General features: G+C 44.0%; 2 protein-coding genes across 3 annotated transcripts in view; both read left to right on the top strand.

Annotated features, from left to right (window-relative positions):
* The first annotated feature begins 371 nt into the window (after nucleotides 1-371).
* ptgis (prostaglandin I2 (prostacyclin) synthase) lies at nucleotides 372-16,006 on the top strand. Of its 2 annotated transcripts, none has more exons than XM_029682875.2 (10): nucleotides 372-554; nucleotides 1,330-1,453; nucleotides 3,460-3,635; nucleotides 3,930-4,076; nucleotides 4,309-4,436; nucleotides 5,028-5,215; nucleotides 7,777-7,942; nucleotides 10,364-10,485; nucleotides 14,121-14,272; nucleotides 15,545-16,006. In XM_029682875.2, exons 1-10 carry the CDS (start codon nucleotides 484-486, stop codon nucleotides 15,693-15,695), a joined length of 1,425 nt encoding a protein of 474 aa, XP_029538735.1. In that variant the 5' UTR covers nucleotides 372-483; the 3' UTR covers nucleotides 15,696-16,006. The 2 variants fall into 2 exon arrangements, with proteins under 2 accessions (XP_029538735.1, XP_029538734.1); XM_029682874.2 differs by having other exon boundaries at nucleotides 373-554; nucleotides 10,364-10,545.
* A 281-nt stretch (nucleotides 16,007-16,287) lies between these two features.
* Nucleotides 16,288-24,505, top strand: part of kcnb1 (potassium voltage-gated channel, Shab-related subfamily, member 1) — a 74,554-nt gene continuing 66,336 nt past the window's right edge. Inside the window, 2 exon segments of the mRNA XM_029682871.2 lie at nucleotides 16,288-16,661; nucleotides 19,191-19,850. Coding sequence (XP_029538731.2) covers nucleotides 19,275-19,850 — 576 coding nt within the window. The 5' untranslated portion in view covers nucleotides 16,288-16,661; nucleotides 19,191-19,274.

Here is a 24,505-nt window from a genome sequence, read left to right as displayed (position 1 = left end):
TGGGTAGTTTCATTATCAGGAACAAGTGCAATAAGAAAGACCAAAGACCTATAATTATAGGACTAACTGGGATTTCATAAAGATAATGATTGAGAAACACTCATAGAGGACTTTGAATTCCCATTGTTCACACACTAATGTGTGGAGATGCTTAATTCAGGGAACTTTTCTGTTAGGAATAACTACAGAGAAGGACCAACGCCGCCTTAAAAAATATTAAAATATACCCCAAAAAAATCATTATTGACAAACTCGTCGTGAGATTTTAATTTCAGTTCCCTTTTTGTCATGCAGAAAACTTGTTGGCAGAGCTCCCAGTGTCTGTTCTGTGACAGATAGAATCTAAGATGACACACACCTGTCACAATCCCCACCCATCTCCAACCCACACCTCAGATCTACTGTAGGGCAGCCACTTGACAATAAAGCCCACAGCTCCAGAGGAACTCATTTCACTGTCAAGCTCTCTCTTTAACGGGTAAAATGTTATGGACTATATTTTTACTGCTCAATGGTCTGCTCGCTCTCGTCATTCTTTACTCTTCCCGCTCAAGGTAAATGTTCTTCATATTTCTGTTTGATTTGGATTGTTAAACAAGACATTGTAAATCAAGGACGTTATTTGAGTTTAAAAAGGATAGCCTGCAATATTTCAAGGATGAAGTCAATGTCGTTTGCTATTATTTAGTTTCTCTCTCTGATGTTGAACATTTTGGTGAAAAGAGTAACCAACGTCTCACATATTGTTTACTTAATCATTTACAAAGAAATGTACTTTCTATACAGAAATCAATGAATGAAAAAAATGTCAGGGTAAAAAATGCCTTACTGAACATTCAGCATCGCTGAACGTGCAGGCTAGACCATTAACCTGGACTATCCAATTCTTCATGTAACCTTTCCCTAGACCATTCAAACCATTCAAACGCAGACCATTTCTTATACGGTACACATTGATTATGCCCTACTTCCTATTTCCACAGTGTATTACTAGCCTACTTTATGTCTGTACACATCAGCTCATACAGTTGACTGCTTTAGGGCATGTCCTTATGCCAACTGTAGAGCTACAACCAGTTGGTTTAGTTTGGGAGATGAAGTGATTTAACTCCTTTTATTGAACCGTGTTAATCTTGGTTCACAACTGTCTGTCTGTCTGTCTGTCTGTCTGTCTGTCTGTCTGTCTGTCTGTCTGTCTGTCTGTCTGTCTGTCTGTCTGTCTGTCTGTCTGTCTGTCTGTCTGTCTGTCTGTCTGTCTGTCTGTCTGTCTGTCTGTCTGTCTGTCTGTCTGTCTGTCTGTCTGTCTGTCTGTCTGTCTGTTTCTACCAGACAAAAAAATGAACCACCATTAGACAAAGGCTTCATTCCGTGGCTGGGTCATGCCCTGGAGTTTGGAAAAGATGCTGCAAAGTTTCTAACACGGATGAAACAAAAACATGGTGACATTTTTACGGTAGGAGTTCTCTATGCGTTTTTTTTGTACAAGCCAGTTTGCTAAAGCAGAAAAATATCCCTGCAGCAACAGGGAATGTTAGTTATGTGGAATTATAATTCATGGACATTTCTGTAGGGGTTGATAGATTTTTCCAAAGGGAAACAAACACAAGTCCAAAATTTCAAAGTGGAAATTACGAGCCGTTTTAAACCTCAAATACACCACAAGTTAAAACAATTCTGCATCGCAAGAACGTTTGTCTGCAACAGGGTGATCAAATTAAGATCAATCAATCAAATGTATTTATAAAGCCCTTCTTACATCAGCTGATGTCACAAAGCGCTGTACCCAGCCTAAAACCCCAAACAGCAAGCAATGCAGGTGTAGAAGCATGGTGGCTAGGAAAAAATCCCTAGAAAGGCCAGAACCTAGGAATAAACTATAGAGGAACCAGGCTATGAGGGGTGGCCAGTCCTCTTCTGGCTGTGCAGGGTGGAAATTATAAAAGATTGGCCTGTTATAACAGATTATAACAGGCCAAGATGTTCAAACGTTCATAGATGGCCAGCAGGGTCAAATAATAATAATGACAGTGGTTGTCGAGGGTGCAACAGGTCAGCACCTCAGGAGTAAATGTCAGTTGGCTTTTCATAGCCAATCATTCAGAGTATCTCTACCGCTCCTGCTGTCTCTAGAGAGTTAACAGCAGGTCTGGGACAGGTAGCACGTCTGGTGAAAAGGTCAGGGTTCCATAGCTACAGGCAGAACAGTTGAAAATGGAGCAGCAGGTGTCCCCAGGTGGACTGGGGACAGCAAGGAGTCATCAGGCCAGGTAGTCCTGAGGCATGGTCCTAGGGCTCAGGTCCTCCGATAGAGAGAGAGAAAGAAAGAAATAGAGAAAAAGAAAAAGAGAGAATTAGAGAGAGCATACTTAAATTCACACAGGACACTGGATAAGACAGGAGAAATACTCCAGATATAACAGACTGACCCTAGCCCCCGACACATAAACTACTGCAGCATAAATACTGGAGGCTGAGACAGGAGGGGTCGGGAGACACTGTGGCCCCGTCCGACGATACCCCCGGACAGGGCCAAACAGGCAGGATATAACCCCACCCACTTTGCCAAAGCACAGCCCCCACACCACTAGAGGGATATCTTCAACCACCAACTTACCATCCTGAGACAAGGCCGAGTATAGCCCACAAAGATCTCCGCCACGGCACAACCCAAGGGGGGGCGCCAACCCGGACAGGAAGATCACGTCAGTGACTCAACCCACTCAAGTGACGCACCCCTCCTAGGGACGGCATGGAAGAGCACCAGTAAGCCAGTGACTCACCTTCACACTCCTGGGCCAGACTACACTCAATCATAGGACCTACTGAAGAGATGAGTCTTCAATAAAGACTTAAAGGTTGAGACCGAGTCTGCGTCTCTCACATGGATAGGCAGACCATTCCTGAAAAATTGAGCTCTATAGGAGAAAGCCCTGCCTCCAGCAGTTTGCTTAGATATTCTAGGGACAGTAAGGAGGCCTGCATCTTGTGACTGTAGCGTACGTGTAGGTATGTATGGCAGAACCAAATCGGAAAGATAGGTAGGAGCAAGCCCATGTAATGTTTTGTAGGTTAGCAGTAAAACCTTGAAATCAGCCCTTGCCTTAACAGGAAGCTAGTATAGAGAGGCTAGCACTGGAGTAATATGATCAATTTCTTTGGTTCTAAGTCAAGATTCTAGCAGCCAATACTATACTGTATCTGTACCTGAGTACCTCATCAATCTTCAATACATTCTTTATGTCTTTGTGACTGAGATATTAAGGGTTGCTGTGAACCTGGATATGTTATTTTAGGTTTATAGGTTTATTTAGTCTTTGTAGAGTGGTGCTATGTGCATCTCCTACTCACTACTCATTTAGCTTTCTCAAACAATCCCAAACACTTGTAATGTGTAATGTGACTACGGCAGACGTGTACAGACATGGCCGTGGCTTTACCGTTTCAAATCATGTCTCCCAGGTGCGTGTTTGTGGTCGTTACATCACTGTGCTGCTGGATCCTAACTCCTATGACGCGGTCCTCGATGACAAAGTCTCTCTGGACTTCAGTCGCTACGCCCAGGTCCTGATGCAAAGGATCTTCAGCCTGAGACTACCCAATCACAACCCAGACTCAGAGAGGGCCTGGATGGAACAGTAGGTGTTCTAGACCTGTATCCACATGACCTCATGCCTGACCTCACACACATCCACACCTGACCTCACACACATCCACACCTGTACACACACACCATCTTAATCCAATTCCGCTGCATCTACCTGTCCTTGTCAAGGACCATACCGTTTCTATTCTATTCTTTTCTATTACTGTAAATGGTATTGCGATGAGACATAATGTTCCACCAGAATAGATTACTTGCAAATTCATTTAATTCCCTGAGGTAACATGTTGTAGCAATAATTCGACCTCTCCATAAAATCCCTGTCCAGGCACTTCCAGGGCCCTAGCCTGGCCAGATTAAGCAGCACCATGCACCTCCACCTCCAGACACTGCTACGGGATGAGGAGAGGAGCTGTAGCCCAGCAGACTGGAGGCAGGATGGCCTCTTCAGCCTCTGTTACAGCTTACTCTTCAGGTAAGAGCCAGAACCCAGAAACAAATTCTGTCTGGACTGGCCAGCTACGGGTTCGTGTGTTTAACAGTCATCCTGCTCTTCAGGTTACATCAGACATTTCTCTGGGTCACTGGCCCGGGGGTTGATTTAGGCTCAAATGACACTATCACACCTGGATAAAATGGCATAACTCTTACACAAGAGGGAAGACGTACTCTTACTCTAGAGTTAATGCTTCTTTCTGTCCTCGTAGGGCTGGGTATCTCACACTGTTCGGTGCAGAGAACAGCAACGATGTCACCGCACTCGCTACTGTCTACAAAGAGTTCCGCACGTTTGATGGTCTCCTCGCAAAACTGGCACGTTCAACCCTCAAGCAAGGTACATATACACGTATACCGAGTTTCATCTAATGCACGTGGTCGTACGTCATGTATATCAACACAGAATGGATCTATTCATACAATACGTTTCTGTCTCTCTGTATCTATTTCTCTGTGTTCATGTGCATTTCTCTGTGTGTGCCTGTGTCTCGGTGTACCTGTCACTCTGGTGCTATCTAGAACCTATAAGGATTCTTTGGCTGTCCCCATAGGATAACCCTTTGAATAACCTTTATGGTTCCAGGTAGAACCCGTTTAGTTCCAGGTAGAAGCTTTTTGGGTTCCATGTAAAACCCTTTCCACAGAGGGTTCTACATGGAACCCTAAAGAGTTCTACCCGGAACCAAAAAGTGTTCTAACTGGAATCAAAAAGGGTTCTCCTATGGGGACAGCCGAAGAACCCTTTTGAACCCTTTTTTCTAAGAGTGCACCTGTCTCTCTCTGGGTGATCTTTCCTCTCTAACCTGTCTCTCTCTGGGTGATCTTTCCTCTCTAACCTGTCTCTCTCTGGGTGATCTTTCCTCTCTAACCTGTCTCTCTCTGGGTGATCTTTCCTCTCTAACCTGTCTCTCTCTCTCTATGTCGCTAGAGGAGAAGAGGACAGCAAGCCTGTCCCAGGAGAGACTGTGGGAGCTGCTGTCCCCAGCGTGGCTGAGCAGAGGAAAGGGGTCAGAGAGCAGCTCCTGGCAGCAGAGTTACCTCCGCCATCTACAGACGGAAGGAGTGGACACGGAGATGCAGAGACGAGCCATGCTGCTTCAGCTCTGGGCCACCCAGGTAAGTGGGAAAGTCAAGAACACACACTCACACACACACACACACACACACACACACACACACACACACACACACACACACACACACACGCGCACATGCGCACACACGCATACACACACACACGCATACAAATTCACACACAAAAAACACATGCAAGCACAGGCATACAAGCACGCACACATGCACGCACATGCGCGCGCACACACACACACACACACACACACACACACACACACACACACACACACACACACAATTACAGAGAACCAAGACCAATGCTTTCACAGTGTTCTGCCACACCTGGATGTCACTCTCATACCGTCTCTTCCTGTGTCCTCTTTGAGACCTTTGGCCCTGGCGTGAATAAGTTCACAGGATTCTTCTCTCCCAGTGACTCATGACTTCCTTGTTGGCACAGTTGACTCGTTATGTCATTATGTGAGAAGTAATGATTGTTAGGAATGTGACATCAGTTTCTATGAATGTGTTTTCATGGCACCTGGGCTTGTTTGGAGTTCTGTGTAAACTGATCTGGGACAATGGGTCCACACATTCCAGAACATTATTGAAAAAAGAAGAGTTGGCAGGTCGCCCAAACCAACCTGTCTAATTTCAGAATTAGATCAAACGTTAGGCCTACAGTACACAAATTGTAGGACGATTTAGAATGAAGTGGTATGCTATCAAATACATGAAACACATGGTTTCCATGTGTTTGATGCCATTCCATTTCTCCGGTCTGGCCATTATTATGAGCCGTCCTCCCCTAAGCAGCCTCCACTGATGAAGATGTATCATCTGTAATAGACATCAATGAATATTGATGTCAAAATCCAATATAGATCACAGCAATGAAGCATTATCTAACTCTATATTTATGAGCTCCAGAGGCAGTTTAATAGCAGGCTTTTTGTGGCTTCCTGCCTCAAACAAATCCCAACAAATTGTTATGAATGAGCTGCTGTTGCACTGTGTGGCCAGATGGGGGAGCTAGTGTAATGTCTGTCTGTCTGGTACCTGCCTTCACCACCAGCCTCAGAAAATAATAGAGCCACAGGTGTCATCTGTACCAGGCCTTCTCTGCTCCCCCTGGGACTTTGGCTGCTACTTTCAGCCTGGAGCATTGGAGGCCTAGTCGGCCCACTCAGACCAGGGGAGCAGGGAGAGAGTCCTTCGCCAAGATGGAGCCTCTCCCTCTGGGGACCTTGGCTCATCTGCCAGGCTAGGATAGGAGAGTGCAGCTAGTCCCTTAGCATCACTGTTCCCTGCGTATTAATGTCTTTTCTGGAACAGAGACTCACTGTTCCAGTCACAGACAATCAGACAGAGCCAATCACCACTGAAACATATTAGAACTGAGGCTGAGTATAAGGAAGTGCCACGGAGAATATCTTCTGGTTGTTGTCTCTGTCACCACCAGTCGTACAGAGGTACTGTGGGCTTCCTCAGTAACAACACAATACTGAGTGAATCAGAGATGTCACTGAAGTCAAACATGCCAAATGCAGTTTTTCCATCGCAGATCTTTAGTTCCATGATGTCTGCATACAACAGACACAATCGCTAGATATTGCAAGAAAGTTATGAGAGCTTTATGTTTCTGGCTCTGTGTGTGTTGTTGTTGGGGATTGGAGTGGAGGCAGTTCCACAGTCCAGTGAATCTCTGAAAATGCCTGTCAGTGAGGCTCCAGTCCAATGTCAATATGCCTATGATGGACCCCAGGGAGCCTGTGTCACATTCAGCCCATCACACACCTGACTGCGGCTCTGCTTTCAACACAACTACACCAGTACACAGTGTACACACTCAGAGGAGTGGAAGAGGAGGTAAAGTTCCTTACCGTGTACACGTCTAATAGTGAATTCAATGGCAATTCAAAGTGTCTCAATCTGATTTTTAAAAAACACTATACAGTGTCGGTAAGAATGTGCAGCATTTGAAATGGCTATTTCTACTGCAACACTTTGACTGTAACCCAGCAAACTGGGACCACAAGAGATGAAGCCTCACCCAGCTTGTGTAGCCTAGTGTCTGTCGTAACGGATCTGTGACGGGACAGGCCAGGGAGTCAACCAGAGATCCATTGGACCTGGTCTTCATCTTGCATTAGCGCTGGTTGTCAGCCGATCGGTGAAGACCTGGCCTGCAAGGGGGTGAGGAGAGAAGCTCCCTGAGCCCACAGCAATTACTGGCAGACAGGTTCAGACAGACGTCTCTCAGCCCTGTCTACACAGCCCTGACAGCTCTGATGGCTCCTCACTGCTCCTCAGATCACTAGAGTACGGTACAGCAGTATCACGATGCAGGGTGGGATACAAAAAAAGAGAGAGAAAATAAAAGTAAAGTGAGACTGAAAGAAAGAGAGATTTCGATGTGTCTAAACCCGCTTCCATTTTCCCCTGGGGGCTTCTTGCGGCGTGTTCACACTGTACAGTACCTGTTGTGGATTTGGTAATGCGTTCGCTGTCTTTGACGGACTGAGAGTGAGCATTGTGTACTCTGTAACTGCCAAACAGTTTCTGAACGGACTGTGAGTCGATGTTGTGTTGTTCCGTTCCAGGGTAACGCTGGGCCTGCTGCTTTCTGGCTTCTGAGTTTCCTGCTCACGCACCCCGAGGCCATGAGAGCTGTGAGGAAGGAGATCAGAGGCCTGCGTCTACAGGAGGACGGCTCTCTACAGCGACACCCTCTGGACACACTGGAGCACCACAGCACACCTGTGTTCGGTAAGAGCTCAAGCAACCTCTCCTCTATTATTCACTCACACTCTCTTCCACCTCGGGGCTCTGCCTGTCCAGCCAAAGACATGCAGTGAAATATTGAACTGAAGCTCGTCTGAACTGTGTGGAACAACCGAGTGAAAAAATGAAAGATTCAGAGAGCCGAATGAGTAAAGATTGATAAATATTGTTGTTGTTTTTTAGCTGTGGTTGATTAAAGTTAACATTTGCTTGCCACGGGGTGATATTAGAACATATTCTTGTGATCCATAGCATTCCAGAAGGACATACCTATAGTTTTATGATTGTGTAGTCTGGTGGCAGATCAGTTTGTGCTGTATAACGCCTACGGTTGTTCAAATCAAATCAAATGTTATTTGGCACATGCGCCGAATACAACAGGTGTAGACCTGACAGTGAAATGCTTACTTACATGCCCTTAACCAACAATGCAGTTTTAACAACAAAAAAAGAAAAAAAGAAATCAAAATATAAAATAATTATAGAGCAGCAGTAAAATAACAATAGCGGAGCTATATACAGGGGTAACGGTACAGAGTCAATGTGGAGGTTATATACAGGGGGTACCGGTACAGAGTCAATGTGGAGGCTATATACAGGGGGTACCGGTACAGAGTCAATGTGGAGGCTATATACAGGGGGTACCGGTACAGAGTCAATGTGGAGGCTATATACAGGGGGTACCGGTACAGAGTCAATGTGGAGGCTATATACAGGGGGTACCGGTACAGAGTCAATGTGGAGGCTATATACAGGGGGTACCGGTACAGAGTCAATGTGCAGGGGCACCGGTTAGTCGAGGTAATTGGGGTAATATGTACATGTAGGTAGAATTATTAAGGTGACTATGCATAGATAATAACAGAGAGTAGCTGCAGCGTAAAAGGGGGGGGGGGGGGTACTGAAAATAGTCTGGGTAGCCATTTGATTAGATGTTCAGTAGTCTTATGGCTTGGGGTTAGAAGCTGTTTAGAAGCCCCATGGACTTAGACTTGGCGCTCCGGTACAACTTGCCGTGCTGTAGCAGAGAGAACGGTCTATGAGTAGGGTGGCTGGAGTCTTTGACAAATCTTAGGGCTTTGCTCTGACACCACCTGGTATAGAGGTCCTGGATGGCAGGAAGCTTGGCCTCGGGATGTACTGGGCCGTACGCACTACCCTCTGTAGGCCAAGCAGTTGCCATACCAGGCAGTGATGCAACCCGTCAGGATGCTCTCGATGGTGTAGCTGAAGAACCTTTTGAGGATCTGAGGACCCATGCCAAATCTTTTCAGTCTCCTGAGTGGGAATAGGTTTTGTCATGCCCTCTTTACGACTGTTTAGGTGTGCTTGGACCATTTTAGTTTGTTGGTGATGTGGACGCCAAGGAACTTGAAGCTCTCAATCTGCTCCACTACAGCCCTGTCGATTCGAATGGGGGCGTGCTCAACCCTCCTTTTCCTGTAGTCCACAATAATCTTCTTTGTCTTGATCACGTTGAGGGAGAGGTTGTTGCCCTTGCACCACCCAGCCAGGTCTCTAATCTCCTCCCTATAGGCTTTCTCGTCGTTCTCGGTGATCAGGCCTACCTCTGTTGTGTCATCGGCAAACTTAATGATGGTGTTGGAGTCGTGCCTGGCCGTGCAGTCATGAGTGAACAGGGATTACAGCATAGGACTGAGCAGGAACCCTGAGGGGCCCCCGTGTTGAGGATCAGCATGGCGGATGTGTTGTTACCTACCCTCACCACCTGGGGGCGGCCCGTCAGCAAGTCCAGGATCCAGTTGCAGAGGGAGGTGTTTAGTCCAAAGGTCCTTAGCTTAGTGATGAGCTTTGAGGGCAGTATGGTGTTGAACGCTGTGCAACGAATAGCATTCTCACATAGGTTTTCCTTTTGTCCAGGTGTGAAAGGGCAGTGTGGAGTGCAATAGAGATTGTGTCATCTGTGGATCTGTTGGGGCGGTATGCAAATTTGAGTGGGTCTAGGTTTTCTGGGATAATGGTGTTGATCTCAGCATTAACCATCCTTTCAAAGCACTTCATGGCTACAGATGTGAGTGCTATGGATCGGTAGTTGTTTAGGCAGGTTACCTTAGCTTTCTTGGGCACAGGGACTATGGTGGTCTGCTTGAAACATGTTGGTATTACAGACTCAGACAGGGACAGGTTGAAAATGTCAGTGAAGACAATTGCCAGTTGGTCAGCGTATGCTCAGAGTACATGTCCCGGTAATCCGTCTGAACCTACGACCTTGTGAATGTTGACCAGCTGTCAACCGTTGGAGTTGGCTTTTACAACACAAACAGATCTGGGACAAGGGTAGTGATTATGATTATTGAAGGTGAATGATTATTCACAGGATTATTCACATGCACCCGGCAGCCACCCCTCTGACATCATACGTATTGTCCCTTCCTCCAATCACAGACAGTGTTCTGAGTGAGACCCTGCGTCTGACCGCTGCTGCCCTCATCACCAGAGAGGTGGTCCAGGACAAGACCCTTTGTCTGGCCAGTGGACAGGCATACCACCTCAGACAGGGGGACAGGGTGTGTATGTTCCCCTTCCTCAGCCCTCAGATGGACCCTCAGATACACCACGATCCACAGGTATTACAACACAATACTGTTACCTGACAAAGACCCAGTTGGTGTTGAAATATTGTCTGAATAAATGGAACACCTGCCAGCGTACAGCATGCCAGTGTACAGATTTCTTTTAGTTTTAGATTACTGTTCAGTCTAATCCAGCACCTGGGACAAAGGCTTTTACGAATGTGTGCCTACAAGCCATAGACTGTTCTCTCTTGCAGGAAGTCTGACAACAACAGGCTCCTGAACAGCTTCTATCCCGAGCCATAAGACTGATAATCTGAATTGACCGTTGTAATTTTATTTTTGCACTGTCTCTATGCACACTCACAGGAATATACACACTCACGCACACTGACACTCCAACACAAACATAACATGCACACACATTTAAACTGACTCTACACACACACACACGCACGCACACACTCACATACATTCATCATTTAGGATGCTGCTGCTCTGTTTATTATATATCCTGTTGCCGAGTCACCTTTCCCCTATACCTTTCTACCTCTTATCACTCTAGTATCCCTGCACATTGTCAATATGGTACTGGAACTGACGCTGTAACTGACCCTGTTTATAGCTTACTTACTTTCTCCTGTTATTCTTATTTCTTATTTTTTATTTTTTTGTGTGATTTTGTTCTACCTTGCTATTTTTAGTACTACACTAACCACGTTTCCATCCAAAGTTTTCATGCGAGCAAACGCATTTTAAAAAAATCAAGACTGCTGCAATGGAAACAGGAAGTTACGGTACAATTTTATAAATGCCAACAGGTATAGAGGTCCTGGATGGCAGGAAGCCATTTGTTATGTTACAGCCTTATTCAGAAATGGCATAAAATACCCCATAATGACAAAGCAAAAACAATTTTTGCAACAAAAAAAACAGGAATATTACATTTACATAAGTATTCCGACAGTTTACTCAGTACTTTGTTGAAACACCTTTGGCAGCGATTATAGCCTTGAGTCTTCTTGTGTATGATGCTACAAGCTTGGCACACCTGTATTTGGGAAGTTTCTCCCATTCTTCTCTGCAGATCCTCTCAAGTTCTGTCAAGTTGGAGGGGGAGCGTCGCTGCACAGCTATTTTCAGGCCTCTCCAGAGATGTTCATTTCCGGGCTCTGGCTGGGCCATTCAAAGACATTTAGAGACTTGTCCCAAAGCCACTCCTGCATTGTCTTGGCTGTGTACTTAGGGTCATTGTCCTGTTGGAAGGTGAACCTTCACCCCAGTGTGAGATCCTCAAGGATCTCTCTGTACTTTGCTCCGTTCATCTTTCCGTCTATCCTGACTAGTCTCCCAGTCTCTGCCACTGAAAAACATCCCCACAGCATGATGCTGTCACCACCATGCTTCACTGTGGGGATGGTGCCAGGTTTCCTCCAGACGTGACGCTGGGGATTCAGGCCAAAGAGTTCAATCTTGGTTTCATCTGACCAGAGAATCTTGTCCTCTAGGTGTCTTTTGGCAAACTCCAAGGGGGCTGTCATATGCCTTTTACTGAGGAGTGGCTTCCGTCTGGCCACTCTACCATAAAGGCCTGATTGGTGGAGTACTGCAGAGATGGTTGTCCTTCTGGAAGGTTCTTCCATCTCCACAGAGGAACTCTGGAGTTATGTCAGAGTGACCATCGGGTTCTTGGTCACCTCCTTCACCAAGGCCCTTCTCCCCCGATTGCTCAGTTTGGCCGGGCAGCCAGCTCTAGGAATATTCTTGGTGGTTCCAAACTTCTTCCATTTAAGAATGATGGAGGTCACTGTGTTCCTAGGGACTTTCAAATCTGCAGAAATGTTTTGGTACCCTTCCATAGATCTGTGCCTTGACACAATCCTGTCTTGGAGGTCTACGGACAATTCATTCGACCTCATGACTTGGTTTTTGCACTGACATGCACTGTCAACTGTGGGACCTTATATAGACAGGTGTGTGCCTTTCCAAATCATGTCCAATCAATTGAATTTACCACAGGTGGACTCCAATCAGGTTGTAGAAACATCTCAAGGATGATGAATGGAAACACGATGCACCTGAGCTCAATTTCGAGTATCAAAGCAAAGGGTCTGAATACTTATGTAAACAAGTTATTTCTGTTTGTTTCATCTTTAATACATTTGCAAACATTTCGGAAAAAAAAAAGAAGCTGTTTTCGCTTTGTCATTATGGGGTATTCTGTGTCGATTGATGTGGAAAACGTTTAATTTAATCAATTTTACAATAAGGCTGTAATGTAACAAAATGTGGAAAAAGTCAAGGAGTTTGAATTACTTTCTGAATGCACTGTATAGGACAGACACTTCAGAACAAACTTCCTTTAGATCGTTTTTTTGGGGACTGTCTATTGTTCCATGTGATGAATCTGTTATTCAATGTGTTTGTATGGGACAAAAGTTGTTTTATATATTTTTGTATCTTTCCAAATTCCTTCTCAAATAGCTAAATGATCCTTGGCATTAAAATCTGTCGACAAGTGGATGGAAACTAGCTATTGATATTGATTACTGCATTGTTGAGTTTGGAGCTTGCAAGACAGGCATTTCATTGTACCTGTGCATGTGACATTAAAATTTGAAACAACCTCTCAATGCAATACATTACAGCAATCTGTTGATTTACTAAAGTCAATAATGTCATTGGAAAATATTATGTTTTTCTTAACTGACTTGCCTTGTTAAATAAAAATTTATTATTAAAAAATACACAAACATGGTGAGGGGGAAAGTATTTCTGAGTATAGTACTGAGTACTGAGTATAGTACTACTGAATCAGACTTTGTTTGCTGAGCTAATACAGTGACTCTAATAGAATGACTCTAATACAATGACTCTAATACAATGACTCTAATACAATGACTCTAATACAATGACTCGAATACAATGACTCTAATAGAACGACTCTAATACAATGACTCTAATACAATGACTCTAATACAATGACTCTAATACAATGACTCTAATAGAACGACTCTAATAGAATGACTCTAATACAATGACTCTAATAGAACGACTCTAATAGAACGACTCTAATATAATGATTTGAATAGAATGACGCTATAGGAGGGCTCATTGTAATGTAATGGCTGGAATGGAATCGACAGAACAGAGTCAAATTTGGTTTCCGTATGTGTTTGATACCGTTCCATTTAATCCAATCCAGCCATTACAAAGAGCCTGTCCTTCTATAGCTCCTTCCACCAGCCTCATCTGGTGTGAGTGCGTGTCTCATACACAGTGTTGTACTACGCAGTGTTTAAATGGCGCCAGGATTACATGGTGGAAAGGTTAAAGGGCTAAGAAAGGAGATCCGATGGGGATTAGCTGGTTAAAGGCTGTAATTTGTGCGTGTGTGTGCGTGTGTGTGTGTGTGAGTGAGTGAGTGAGTGAGTGAGTGAGTGAGTGAGTGAGTGAGTGAGTGAGTGAGTGAGTGAGTGAGTGAGTGAGTGAGTGAGTGAGTGAGTGAGTGAGTGAGTGAGTGAGTGAGTGAGTGAGTGTTTGCATGCAGCATCACTGGAGCTACTTAATGTACTGTGGCATCCATCTATCACAATAACTTGGGGTTTTTCTTCTTTTCTGCTTTACAGACATTTCAATATGACCGCTTCCTAAATGCAGACGGGACAGAAAAGAAGAAGTTCTATAAGGGCGGGGAGAGACTAAAGTATTACACCATGCCATGGGGTGCAGGCAACAACATGTGTGTAGGGAGACACTTTGCAGTCAGTGGCATCAAACAGTGAGTGTGATATGACTTTCTCCACCTGTTCTCCCTCACACATAGCCTGGTCCCACTTCTGTTTGTGTTGTCTTGCCAACTTCTGTTGTTATTGTCACGTGACAATGACCATAGGAGTTGGCAAGACAGTACAATTAGGCTACCTCTCACCTAAGTACATCTAAACCACCCCACGTTGTTCATACATCGTTTCCCCCAATGAATCAGTTCATTAGCAAGGTAGTAATGATTCATGAGGCATTTACAATCACCTGAAGATCGCTGCCTAAGGCCAGTTGCTTTCAAACATCTCCGGGTGGGAGGAGCTATAGGAGGATGGGCTTATTGCCGTGGCTGGAATGCAATCAATGGAATGGTACCAAACACATCAAACACATGGAAACCCCTGTTGGACTCCGTTCCATTGATTCCATTCCAGCCATTACAATGAGCCTGTCCTCTGAGACACAATACCATTACTGTAGCACACACACACACACACAGTCGTTAACGGCCATTTCAATAATTCAAGCCAACATTTGAACTCAATAGAGATACTATACATCAGAACAGCTAAGCAGACAGAACGATCAATATAGATAAAGGGTTGATCTGAGAAGTGGATTTTCTTAGTTGTTTCATGTGATATACTACACGCTACAAACATAGCCTAAGGCAGTGGTTTTCAAACCTTGCCTCGGGGGCGCCCAGCCATTCCATGTATTTGAACTGTTCTAGAGCTAGCACACTCGATTCCAGTCGTCAACTGATCATAAAGCCCTTGACTAGGTTAACACTAGCCTCATCTGGTATGTACTGTATGTACAGTCGGAGATTGGTAGAGGGTCCTTGAAGAAAATCACAAAGTGCTGATGTCAGTGTCTTTCTGTGCCATATATCAGTAGTTCAAAGGTAAAGTCCTAGTTATCCACAGTGAGAGTAAGAGGCCAGATGATAATATGGGAAGACGGTAGAACAGCTGTGCACATACAGTATGTGCTCGCAACCTCTAGGCTTTACCATATGTGTGATATGCAAATAGTGTATTACATGGCCGACTACATCCAGATGTATTTCTGCAGGCATTGTATACATTGTTCTTTAACCCTTTCAATGCATGCTGGGTGATTGATATTGTTACAGACAGTTATATAACATGAGGTCGCCTGTCATTATTCTTCTGCTAGCTAGTGTTCTTCGTGCCTCCAGAGCCATGCTAGACGTCCTATACTCCCAATGGGGGCCAAGAGGATTGACTTAACTAACCTTACTCTCCTTCTATGTGATTCTCAGGTTTGTGTTCATGGTCCTCTCCCGGCTGGACCTGGAGCTGTGTGACCCAACCGCCATCGTCCCTCCGGTCAATCCCGGTCGCTATGGTTTCGGGATGCTCCAGCCCGACGGAGACCTGGAGGTCCGCTACAGACTCAAGACTCTGCAGTAAGACACGACCCCTAACCTCTGACTCCTGCATCCTGCACTAGAACTAGGACATGATTAGCCTGGTCCCAGATCTGCTTGTGCTGTATAGCCATGTTTGGCATGACAATGACATTAGGAGTTGGCAAGACAGCCCAACCAAATATGGGACCAGGCTAGGACATGACTTCCTCCTACATCCTCCTGATACTGACTGCACTCAATACAAATCAGTTTCATGTTTTTATTTATAGTTTTTTTTCAATGTTGTTTTTACATTCAAACTATATCACTTGTACTGTATATCTCTGAATAATAAATAATGTCTCTGAATTATTTGCTTGTGTTGCTTGTCTCTCAAGACCAAATGCCTTGAATGAACTGCACATCATCATAACCTCACCCATATGGCGAAGTGCACACATTACAACAAATAGGCTTTGAATCACGACGAGAATGAGGGGGGTTTAGATGATAGAATTCAGTGCAGTTACATTATATCTGTCTGGATTAATTGGGAGGGAATTAGTACTCCGTGTGGCGAATAAGATTGCAGGTCCTTAGTTCTGTAATGTAAGGGTTAAACGCCTCAATCTGAAGCCGGGCGATGAAGCTGCCTGCCGCGCTACGGATCCACCTGAGCAGCTACCAGTCGCGCCGCCCTTCTCACAGACAGCGGACTGGGGAAGACCCCGGAGCAGAAAACCGTGTGCATTCACAATATACATAATTGTTTATTATTTCCAGTAAAGTGGGCGGGTAACATGGTAGGCGGACTAAATCAGTGTATGGGATCCCTTATCTAACCATGTCCAAGGCGGAGGAGATCCAACGTGCCACCGAGGCAACACCGCTTGAAACCGAATGGGTCAGAAACCGTTCCCAGGAATAGGCTAATAAACCAATGACGTTTCCTCCTTTTTCCTCTTCGATTGAATGTTTTCATATCTGCCTCTCTCTGCCCGTCGGATGAGCCACCCTGAAGTTTAAGGTATGTGGGAGGCTTGTTCCGAAGAGTCAAATAACAGGTTATATTTGTTGGTCTCCTTTATAAAGCAAGTATTGCTAGATGGTTAAATTGCTGTTGTTATTTATTTAATATCATTGTTTTTAATACAGTCATATAGGCCTGCTCTACATGAATGGACATTTACACACAGCATGACAAATGAGCAACAATTATTAAACCTCTTAAATGTGAAGAAGAAGAAAAAGCAAAACAACATTGACGAATTGTTGTTCATAGCACGGGGGATCGCAGGGGAGTTGGTAGGTTGCTACATTGACAATACAATTCCAGCTTTTTGAAGATGTGCGTTCGGACGTTTTGTAGCCTGTACAACCGTAACATAGCCAGGTCGATAGACCGTGGCAGATAAATGGTGTTATTTCGGTTTCTAATAACGGTTGATTAATCCACAATATTGACTTCATTGACAAAAAAAATGGCCACGGAGAAAACGATATCAAGTTATTATTTTATATTTGGCCCACCACAGCAATTTAGCTCAAGGCTATACCGTATACTGTAAAGAGAAAGTAAGTTTTGTAACTTGGTTGACACAACAGTATTTGATTGTCAGGAATGGAAAATACAAAATGTTTATATAATCAAGACGGATTGCTACTTTGATTTTGAAAGCTTATTTTGAATGCAAATGCATGCAACTGGTTCATCAATGAGGGCGGGACAGAGCCTGCTGCAACATTAATATTCAACTGACACTGTGGAGGATCCTTCACCTGCTACTGTATGGACCGGTGATCGTCCAAAGCGTTCCATAGGGTACTGTAAGAGAAGGATGGGTGGTGATGGTTTGTTCTGATTTGGGAACTCATCTTGAACGGTGAGAGAAAATGCATTGAGTTGTAGAGAGACACCAGGTAAAACACCGGATAAATGAAAATACTGCATCAGTAGCTTTATGGTTGTGACATAAGCCTTATGTATTCATTTCTTCAGAATGTTTTAAAATGGCCTCCTCAGTCGCAAACGTCTCTAGTTCATTATTTATTCAAGGTAAAATGGGTTTACTTGAGTGCAGCGTTCGGGTGTCATGATGGCTCTATCACTTATGACCTGCTTTGCTAGGTGTTATACAGCAATTTGAACAGCATTAAATATTTCGAAGCATGCTTTCCTGCCCAAGGGAACTCGCCCGAGTTCAGTTCACAGTCGAGTGAAAAGCGCCCGCTGTCGTTTCAGTACCAGTGCAGTGGACAGCGCTCACCTGAGCTGTTGCCGAGTCCCGACCCATTATTCAGAATGGATTCGTGGACAGGACAGCACCCTCGATCTCAGAGCAGATTACGCTCTTTAAAAAAAAGGTTACATTTCTTTAAGAGTTAGCTAACTTTTTCCTGTCTGGCTACCCTTACAACAATATAACAACGTAAAATGTGTTGAGCTTAAATTTCACACATGAAAGCACATTTTCACATGTATTACATTTAGAGTTCACATGTTAACACCACTTTTTCAGTGTGAATTAAAACGTGTTTTTACCTCACATGTACATTGCAGTTGCACATGTGAAATATTGCTGTTTCACGTGTAAAAATTCACATGAGAAACTTTCACTTTCACAAGTGTAATTGCAATTTCACATGTGAAAACGAATCATATGTGAAAATACAATTTTAACACCTGGAATCGCAATTTCACATGTGATGGTGAAATAGTGTTCTGCTCACATGTGAAAAGGTGGTGTTAATATGTTGCAGTAGCCTCTTGGTTGAATGGTCAAGATGTCGGCTTCTTCCGTGGGAGAAGTTACAAAAACACATGTGAAATGTATAATATCACATGGAATGTTGGGAAACCACATGTGTCTGAGTGCTGAGAAAAATGAACAAATGAAAAATACATGTGAAACTTCACACATGTCCGAAAACAACGTATCTGACTCACGTGTCTGTTTTTCCCAAGTTATTATTTTCACGTGTGATTTATTCACGGGAAAAAGTCATGTGAAACGTCATGCATGTGTCCAACAACCTCATGTCAGACTTGTGAAAATTTCACGTGATTATATATTTTTTTATTATCCTCTGACATTTTTCGCGTGATTTGTTCACACGAGTCCGACAATCACATGTGACTATTGCACCAAAAAAATGTAACGTGGAATTGTTCACATGATTTGTATGAACCTTGCTGTTTCCCACTCCAAACTCTGCAAAAAATATTGCAAAATACTCATGTAATCTCCCCCTCCTCTCCCCTTTGCCTTTACTGGGTGTATGTTTAGAACCTTTTTTGTAAAGGGCTCTTTAATCTCGTCCAAAGAACCAAGAGGTTCTATTTAGAACGCCCCCCCCCCCCCAAAAAAAAAGAGTGTACCATCATCTTTGTATTCACTCCTCTGAGTAGGCGATGAGTCTGTGGCATGGCTCGAGGAATGTTCTGAGTAGGTCATTGTGAATGCCTGGGCAACTGGCTCCATTTAAGACTCTTGTCATTAACATTATTCCTATTTTCCTCTCTTTTATCCCTCTCCTTCTCTACTCCCCCTCCCAGATTCACAAGCGTAAATGTAGTCCGTAACTTACCCCCTGCCTGGATCTTGCCTGTTGAACTCGGTGGAACTCTTGACAGTTGAAAATGGAGAAATCCTCAATGGGGTTGACTAAGACTGGCTCTCGGTCGACCGCATCTCTCCCCCCGGAACCGGTGGACATCATCCGCAGCAAGTCATGTTACCGCCGAGTACGGCTCAACGTTGGGGGTCTTCCACACGAGGTCCTCTGGAGAACGTTGGATAGATTACCGCGCACCCGGTTAGGGAAACTACGAGACTGCAACACCCACGACTCGCTCATGGAGGTATGTGACGACTACAACTTGGACGAGAACGAGTACTTTTTCGACAGGCACCCGGGGGCGTTCACGTCCATTCTGAACTTCTACCGGACCGGTAAGCTCCACATGATGGAGGAGATGTGCGCCCTGTCGTTCAGTCAGGAGCTGGACTACTGGGGCATAGATGAGATCTACCTGGAATCCTGCTGCCAGGCCAGGTACCACCAGAAGAAAGAACAGATGAACGAGGAGCTCAAAAGAGAGCAAGACACCTTGAACGACAGAGAGGGAGAAGAGTTCGACAACACATGTTGTGCCGACAAACGAAAGAAACTCTGGGACCTTTTAGAAAAGCCTAGTTCGTCCGTCGCAGCCAAGGTAACCTTTCATTCCAAATGTCATATGTGGACAGAATTCATTTATCTTGTTAATGATGACTTCTTTTCAGAATTTATAAATATGCATATAGAGAGAGAGTGAGAGAGAGAGAGATTTGATGAATGCAACATGTGCGACTACTAATAGATCAATGATTCGATCAGAATTCAGCATAACAGTCATAGCTTCTGTATGATCACGATGGGTTAAGTTATATTAGGGCCTTATCAGGCCTGCTGAAATACAATCACTGTTCCTTTGCTGTGTTGTTATCTCAACATAATCCCAACCGTGAGCCCCAGTAGTTATGTGATCAGGTGTGGAATGGATGAGCTCAGCCAGTACTGCTCATTACTTCTTCCTCTAAGGCAATGTTAGGATGGGTCAGCTAGAGCTAGATCACATCCATACCTTTACACTGCTCAGAGAGAGAGAGAGAGCACACAATGCTTTGTTGTTCAGCTGTAGCTGTTCTTGCCTCTTCTCGGAAATGGAATTAGACCAGGAGTTGATAACAGCTTCTGAAGCTTTATAGGAAGTAGCTTTGGTACTGTATGTGAGAGCTGTCATTACTTAACTAACAGGCTGTGGAGAGATACTACACACACACGCACACACACGCGCGCACACACACACACACACACACGCACACACACACACACAGACACGCACACACACAGGCTGTGGAGAGATACTGTATATGCGAGAGCTGCCAGTGCTTTACAATCAGGCTGTGGAGTAGATGAGATCAGTAAGTCCAGTGTGTCAGCATAATGGCTCCTTCACACAGGCATCAATGAGATGCACAATCAATGTTTATCAGGTTAACTTGAAGTTTTGTTGTAGTGCTACTGTAAGATTGTACAAACCCAGGCTCTCACTGTAGATGGGTTGATATTATACCGTTCTGTCTTAGTTATTCTGATATTGGCAATTGGCCTCTCTTCAATCACGTCTCTTCAATGAATAAGTCAATGTTGAAACTTCAGGCTGATCAAAGTCCCAACCAAATATCAATTTGAAGTTACTGATATCTTGTAAGTTATTGATACTGGAACTATTGAAGCCTCTATCATAAGACAAATGATTTTTCCTACACCAGTGCTTCCCTCAAGGCAAGGTCACAAAAATTACAGATTTCAGCACGCAATTACACCGACAGTGTGATTTTATTTTGAGGTCGGAGCTCCAGTCCGCACACACTAGTCGCCGCTCAACTCCATCATAAATCGCGGAGTTGAGTTTAGTCGGCTCGGTCACCGTGTAGTTAACAAGCCAGTAACGTACGGTAATGTCTTGACGTAATGTCTGGCTGCAGTGCTTCCGGTCAGATAGCTGTTTTGCCACACTGTACATTTATGTCCCTCCTCCGAGTGGAGTCATTAAAAGTCTTGTCTCTGTAGGCTTGTAATGTGTGTGACAGGAAAAAGAGCAGCCTCCACATAATTGTGGGAGTGTTTATCAATTCCTAATTTAGCTTAGAAGGCCAATGTAAAACCACAAAGCCAAACTACCAAAAGCATTGATAATACAGCTGGTGCGTGTTGAATTAAGTCTTACCAACATCCTAAGCTCCAAGCCTTCCTGCAGGACTTCAGCTGGGTCCCTGTGTACCCACCAGTCTCCTTGGCTAATATTGGGTTCATCGAACGAACGAACAAACAAACAAACCCACACACACACAATAACCCATCAACAGATGGTCATTGATCAAATCCATATACATTTTTATACTATAGTATTCCCTGTGGTGTTTTTGTGGACATGACTAGGCCTGTGGCGGTCACGAAATTTTGTCAGCCGGAGATTGTCAGGCAAATAACTGTCGGTCTCACTGTAATTGACCTCTAAATAACATAAACAGATTTAGCATCTCCTGGATTCATACAAGCCACTGATGCAGACCTTTATAACATCTACATTTAAAAAGTCTAATAAATCCATGTAATATAGCCTACACCCTTTCAATAAATCCATTACTTATTTTAGACAGGACTAAAGAAACATGATATGAAGATAATGAAGTCAATTTCAGAAGAACAGAATAGCCTACTCTGAGTTATACTTATGTTAGGTCCTGATTGGGGTATGCCAAATGGCTGTGGGCTACACTAGTTCATTTAGCAGACAAGATTTGCTTAGAATTATGTGCCAATATTTTATAGTACAAAGAATACAATTGAACAAAGCTGAATGAAATAGAAAGGATATTTTCTCCAAACGATTTGAGGGAGTGCGCACAGGCGGCTATTCTGTGTTTAGCTGTTAACAAAGAAATAGGTAGTCTTATATGCATCATTTAGTGTAACTTCAGTTGTTCTACAAACGTTGGGCTATACAGTGGGGCAAAAAAAGTATTTAGTCAGCCACCAATTGTGCAAGTTCTCCCACCAAAAAGATGAGAGAGGCCTGTAATTTTCATCACAGGTACATTTCAATTATGACAGACAAAATGAGAAAAAAAATCCAGAAAATCACATTGTAGTATTTTTAATGAATTTATTTGCAAATTATGGTGTAAAATAAGTATTTGGTCAATAACAAAAGTTTATCTCAATACTTTGTTATATACTCTTTGTTGGCAATGACAGAGGTCAAACGTTTTCTGTAAGTCTTCACAAGGTTTCCACACACTGTTGCTGGTATTTTGGCCCATTCCTCCATGCAGATCTCCTCTAGAGCAGTGATGTTTTGGGGCTGTTGATGGGCAACACAGATTTTCAACTCCCCCCAAAGATGTTCTATGGGGTTGAGATCTGGAGACTGGCTAGGCCATTCCAGGACCTTGAAATGTTTGGGATCATTGTCATGCTGAAAGACCCAGCCACGTTTAATCTTCAATGCCCTTGCTGATGGAAGGAGGTTTTCACTCAAAATCTCACGATACATGGCCCCATTCATTCTTTCCTTTACACGGATCAGTCGTCCTGGTCCCTTTGCAGAAAAACAGCCCCAAAGCATGATGTTTCCACCCCCATGCTTCACAGTAGGTATGGTGTTCTTTGGATGCCACTGAGCATTCTTTGTCCTCCAAACACGACGAGTTGAGTTTTTACCAAAAAGTTATATTTTGATTTGATCTGACCATATGACATTCTCCCCATCTTCTTCTGGATCATCCAAATACTCTCTAGCAAACTTCAGACGGGCCTGGACATGTACTGGCTTAAGCAGGGGGACACGTCTGGCACTGCAGGATTTGAGTCCCTGGCGGCGTAGTGTGTTACTGATGGTAGGCTTTGTTACTTTGGTCCCAGCTCTCTGCAGGTCATTCACTAGGTCCCCCCGTGTGGTTCTGGGATTTTTACTCACCGTTCTTGTGATCATTTTGACCCCACGGGGTGAGATCTTGCGTGGAGCCCCAGATCGAGGGAGATTATCAGTGGTCTTGTATGTCTTCCATTTCCTAATAATTGATCCATAGGTTGATTTCTTCAAACCAAGCTGCTTACCTATTGCAGATTCAGTCTTCCCAGCCTGGTGCAGGTCTACAATTTGGTTTCTGGTGTCCTTTGACAGGTCTTTGGTCTTGGCCATAGTGGAGTTTGGAGTGTGACTGTTTGAGGTTGTGGACAGGTGTCTTTTATACTGATAACAAGTTCAAACAGGTGCCATTGATTCAGGTAATACAGGTAACGAGTGGAGGACAGAGGAGTTACAGGTCTGTGAGAGCCAGAAATCTTGCTTGTTTGTAGGTGACCAAATACTTATTTTCCACCATAATTTGCAAATATTTTTTTTACAGGCCTCTCTCATCTTTTTAAGTGAGAGAACTTGCACAATTGGTGGCTGACTAAATACTTTTTTGCCCCACTGTATGTTTTGATACATTGTAAGGCTGCGTGATGCGACACAAATTATGATTTGAAAAAAGTTGCTTGAAAGGCATGAGCCATTCTTTTTTTTTTTTTCGCGCAGGCTGTACACACTACATCAGTTAGTGATTCAAAACTTGACAAGCACTTGAGAATGCCAAGAATTTCACGGCGGCATCCCCTTTGTGTGGCCGTAATGAACCATAAAAAAGTCATGCCTTTTGCGGCCAGTGGCCGTTGTGCCCTTCTCCCTGAGTGTTGTGTGCTCCGAATCACCTCTCACCCACATGGCTCTCCATTGCGTGATTGGGTCTTTCTCACAGGCTAAAAGTGAAGACAGACACATCGGGGATGCAACTGCATCCATCCTTATCCAATTCCGAGGTGCATATTGAAGATATTGGAAGAACTGTCCACAATTACTTTTCATCAGCCAACAAGATGAGTAGGCCTAACGAACAGCAAACACACTAGGCTATATCAATTTACTATTCCAAAACTTAGTCTGGGACAGTTGTGGGACGCGATAGATCTCAAATGAATACAACCACCAGCACCAAAATAAAATCATTTTTTACGCAGTGTGGTTGATGCAGCAGATCAGAACATTTAGCTTAAAATGTTGAGGAACTATTAGGCAGTGGTGTAAAGTACTTTTACTTGTAATTCACTATATTCCTAAAGAAAATTATGTACTTTTTACTCCATACAATTTCCCTGACACTCATTACATTTTGAATGCTTAGCAGGGAGGCCCATGGGGCGACGCCTCTGCCTCTGTTATGGCGGACTCACTACTCACATGCTTAGTTTGTAAATTAATTATGATTATGAACACAT

The sequence above is a fragment of the Oncorhynchus nerka genome, linkage group LG15 (genome assembly GCF_034236695.1).
Source record: "Oncorhynchus nerka isolate Pitt River linkage group LG15, Oner_Uvic_2.0, whole genome shotgun sequence".
Taxonomy (NCBI): domain Eukaryota; kingdom Metazoa; phylum Chordata; class Actinopteri; order Salmoniformes; family Salmonidae; genus Oncorhynchus; species Oncorhynchus nerka.
This window is presented reverse-complemented; position numbering and strand designations above follow the sequence as displayed.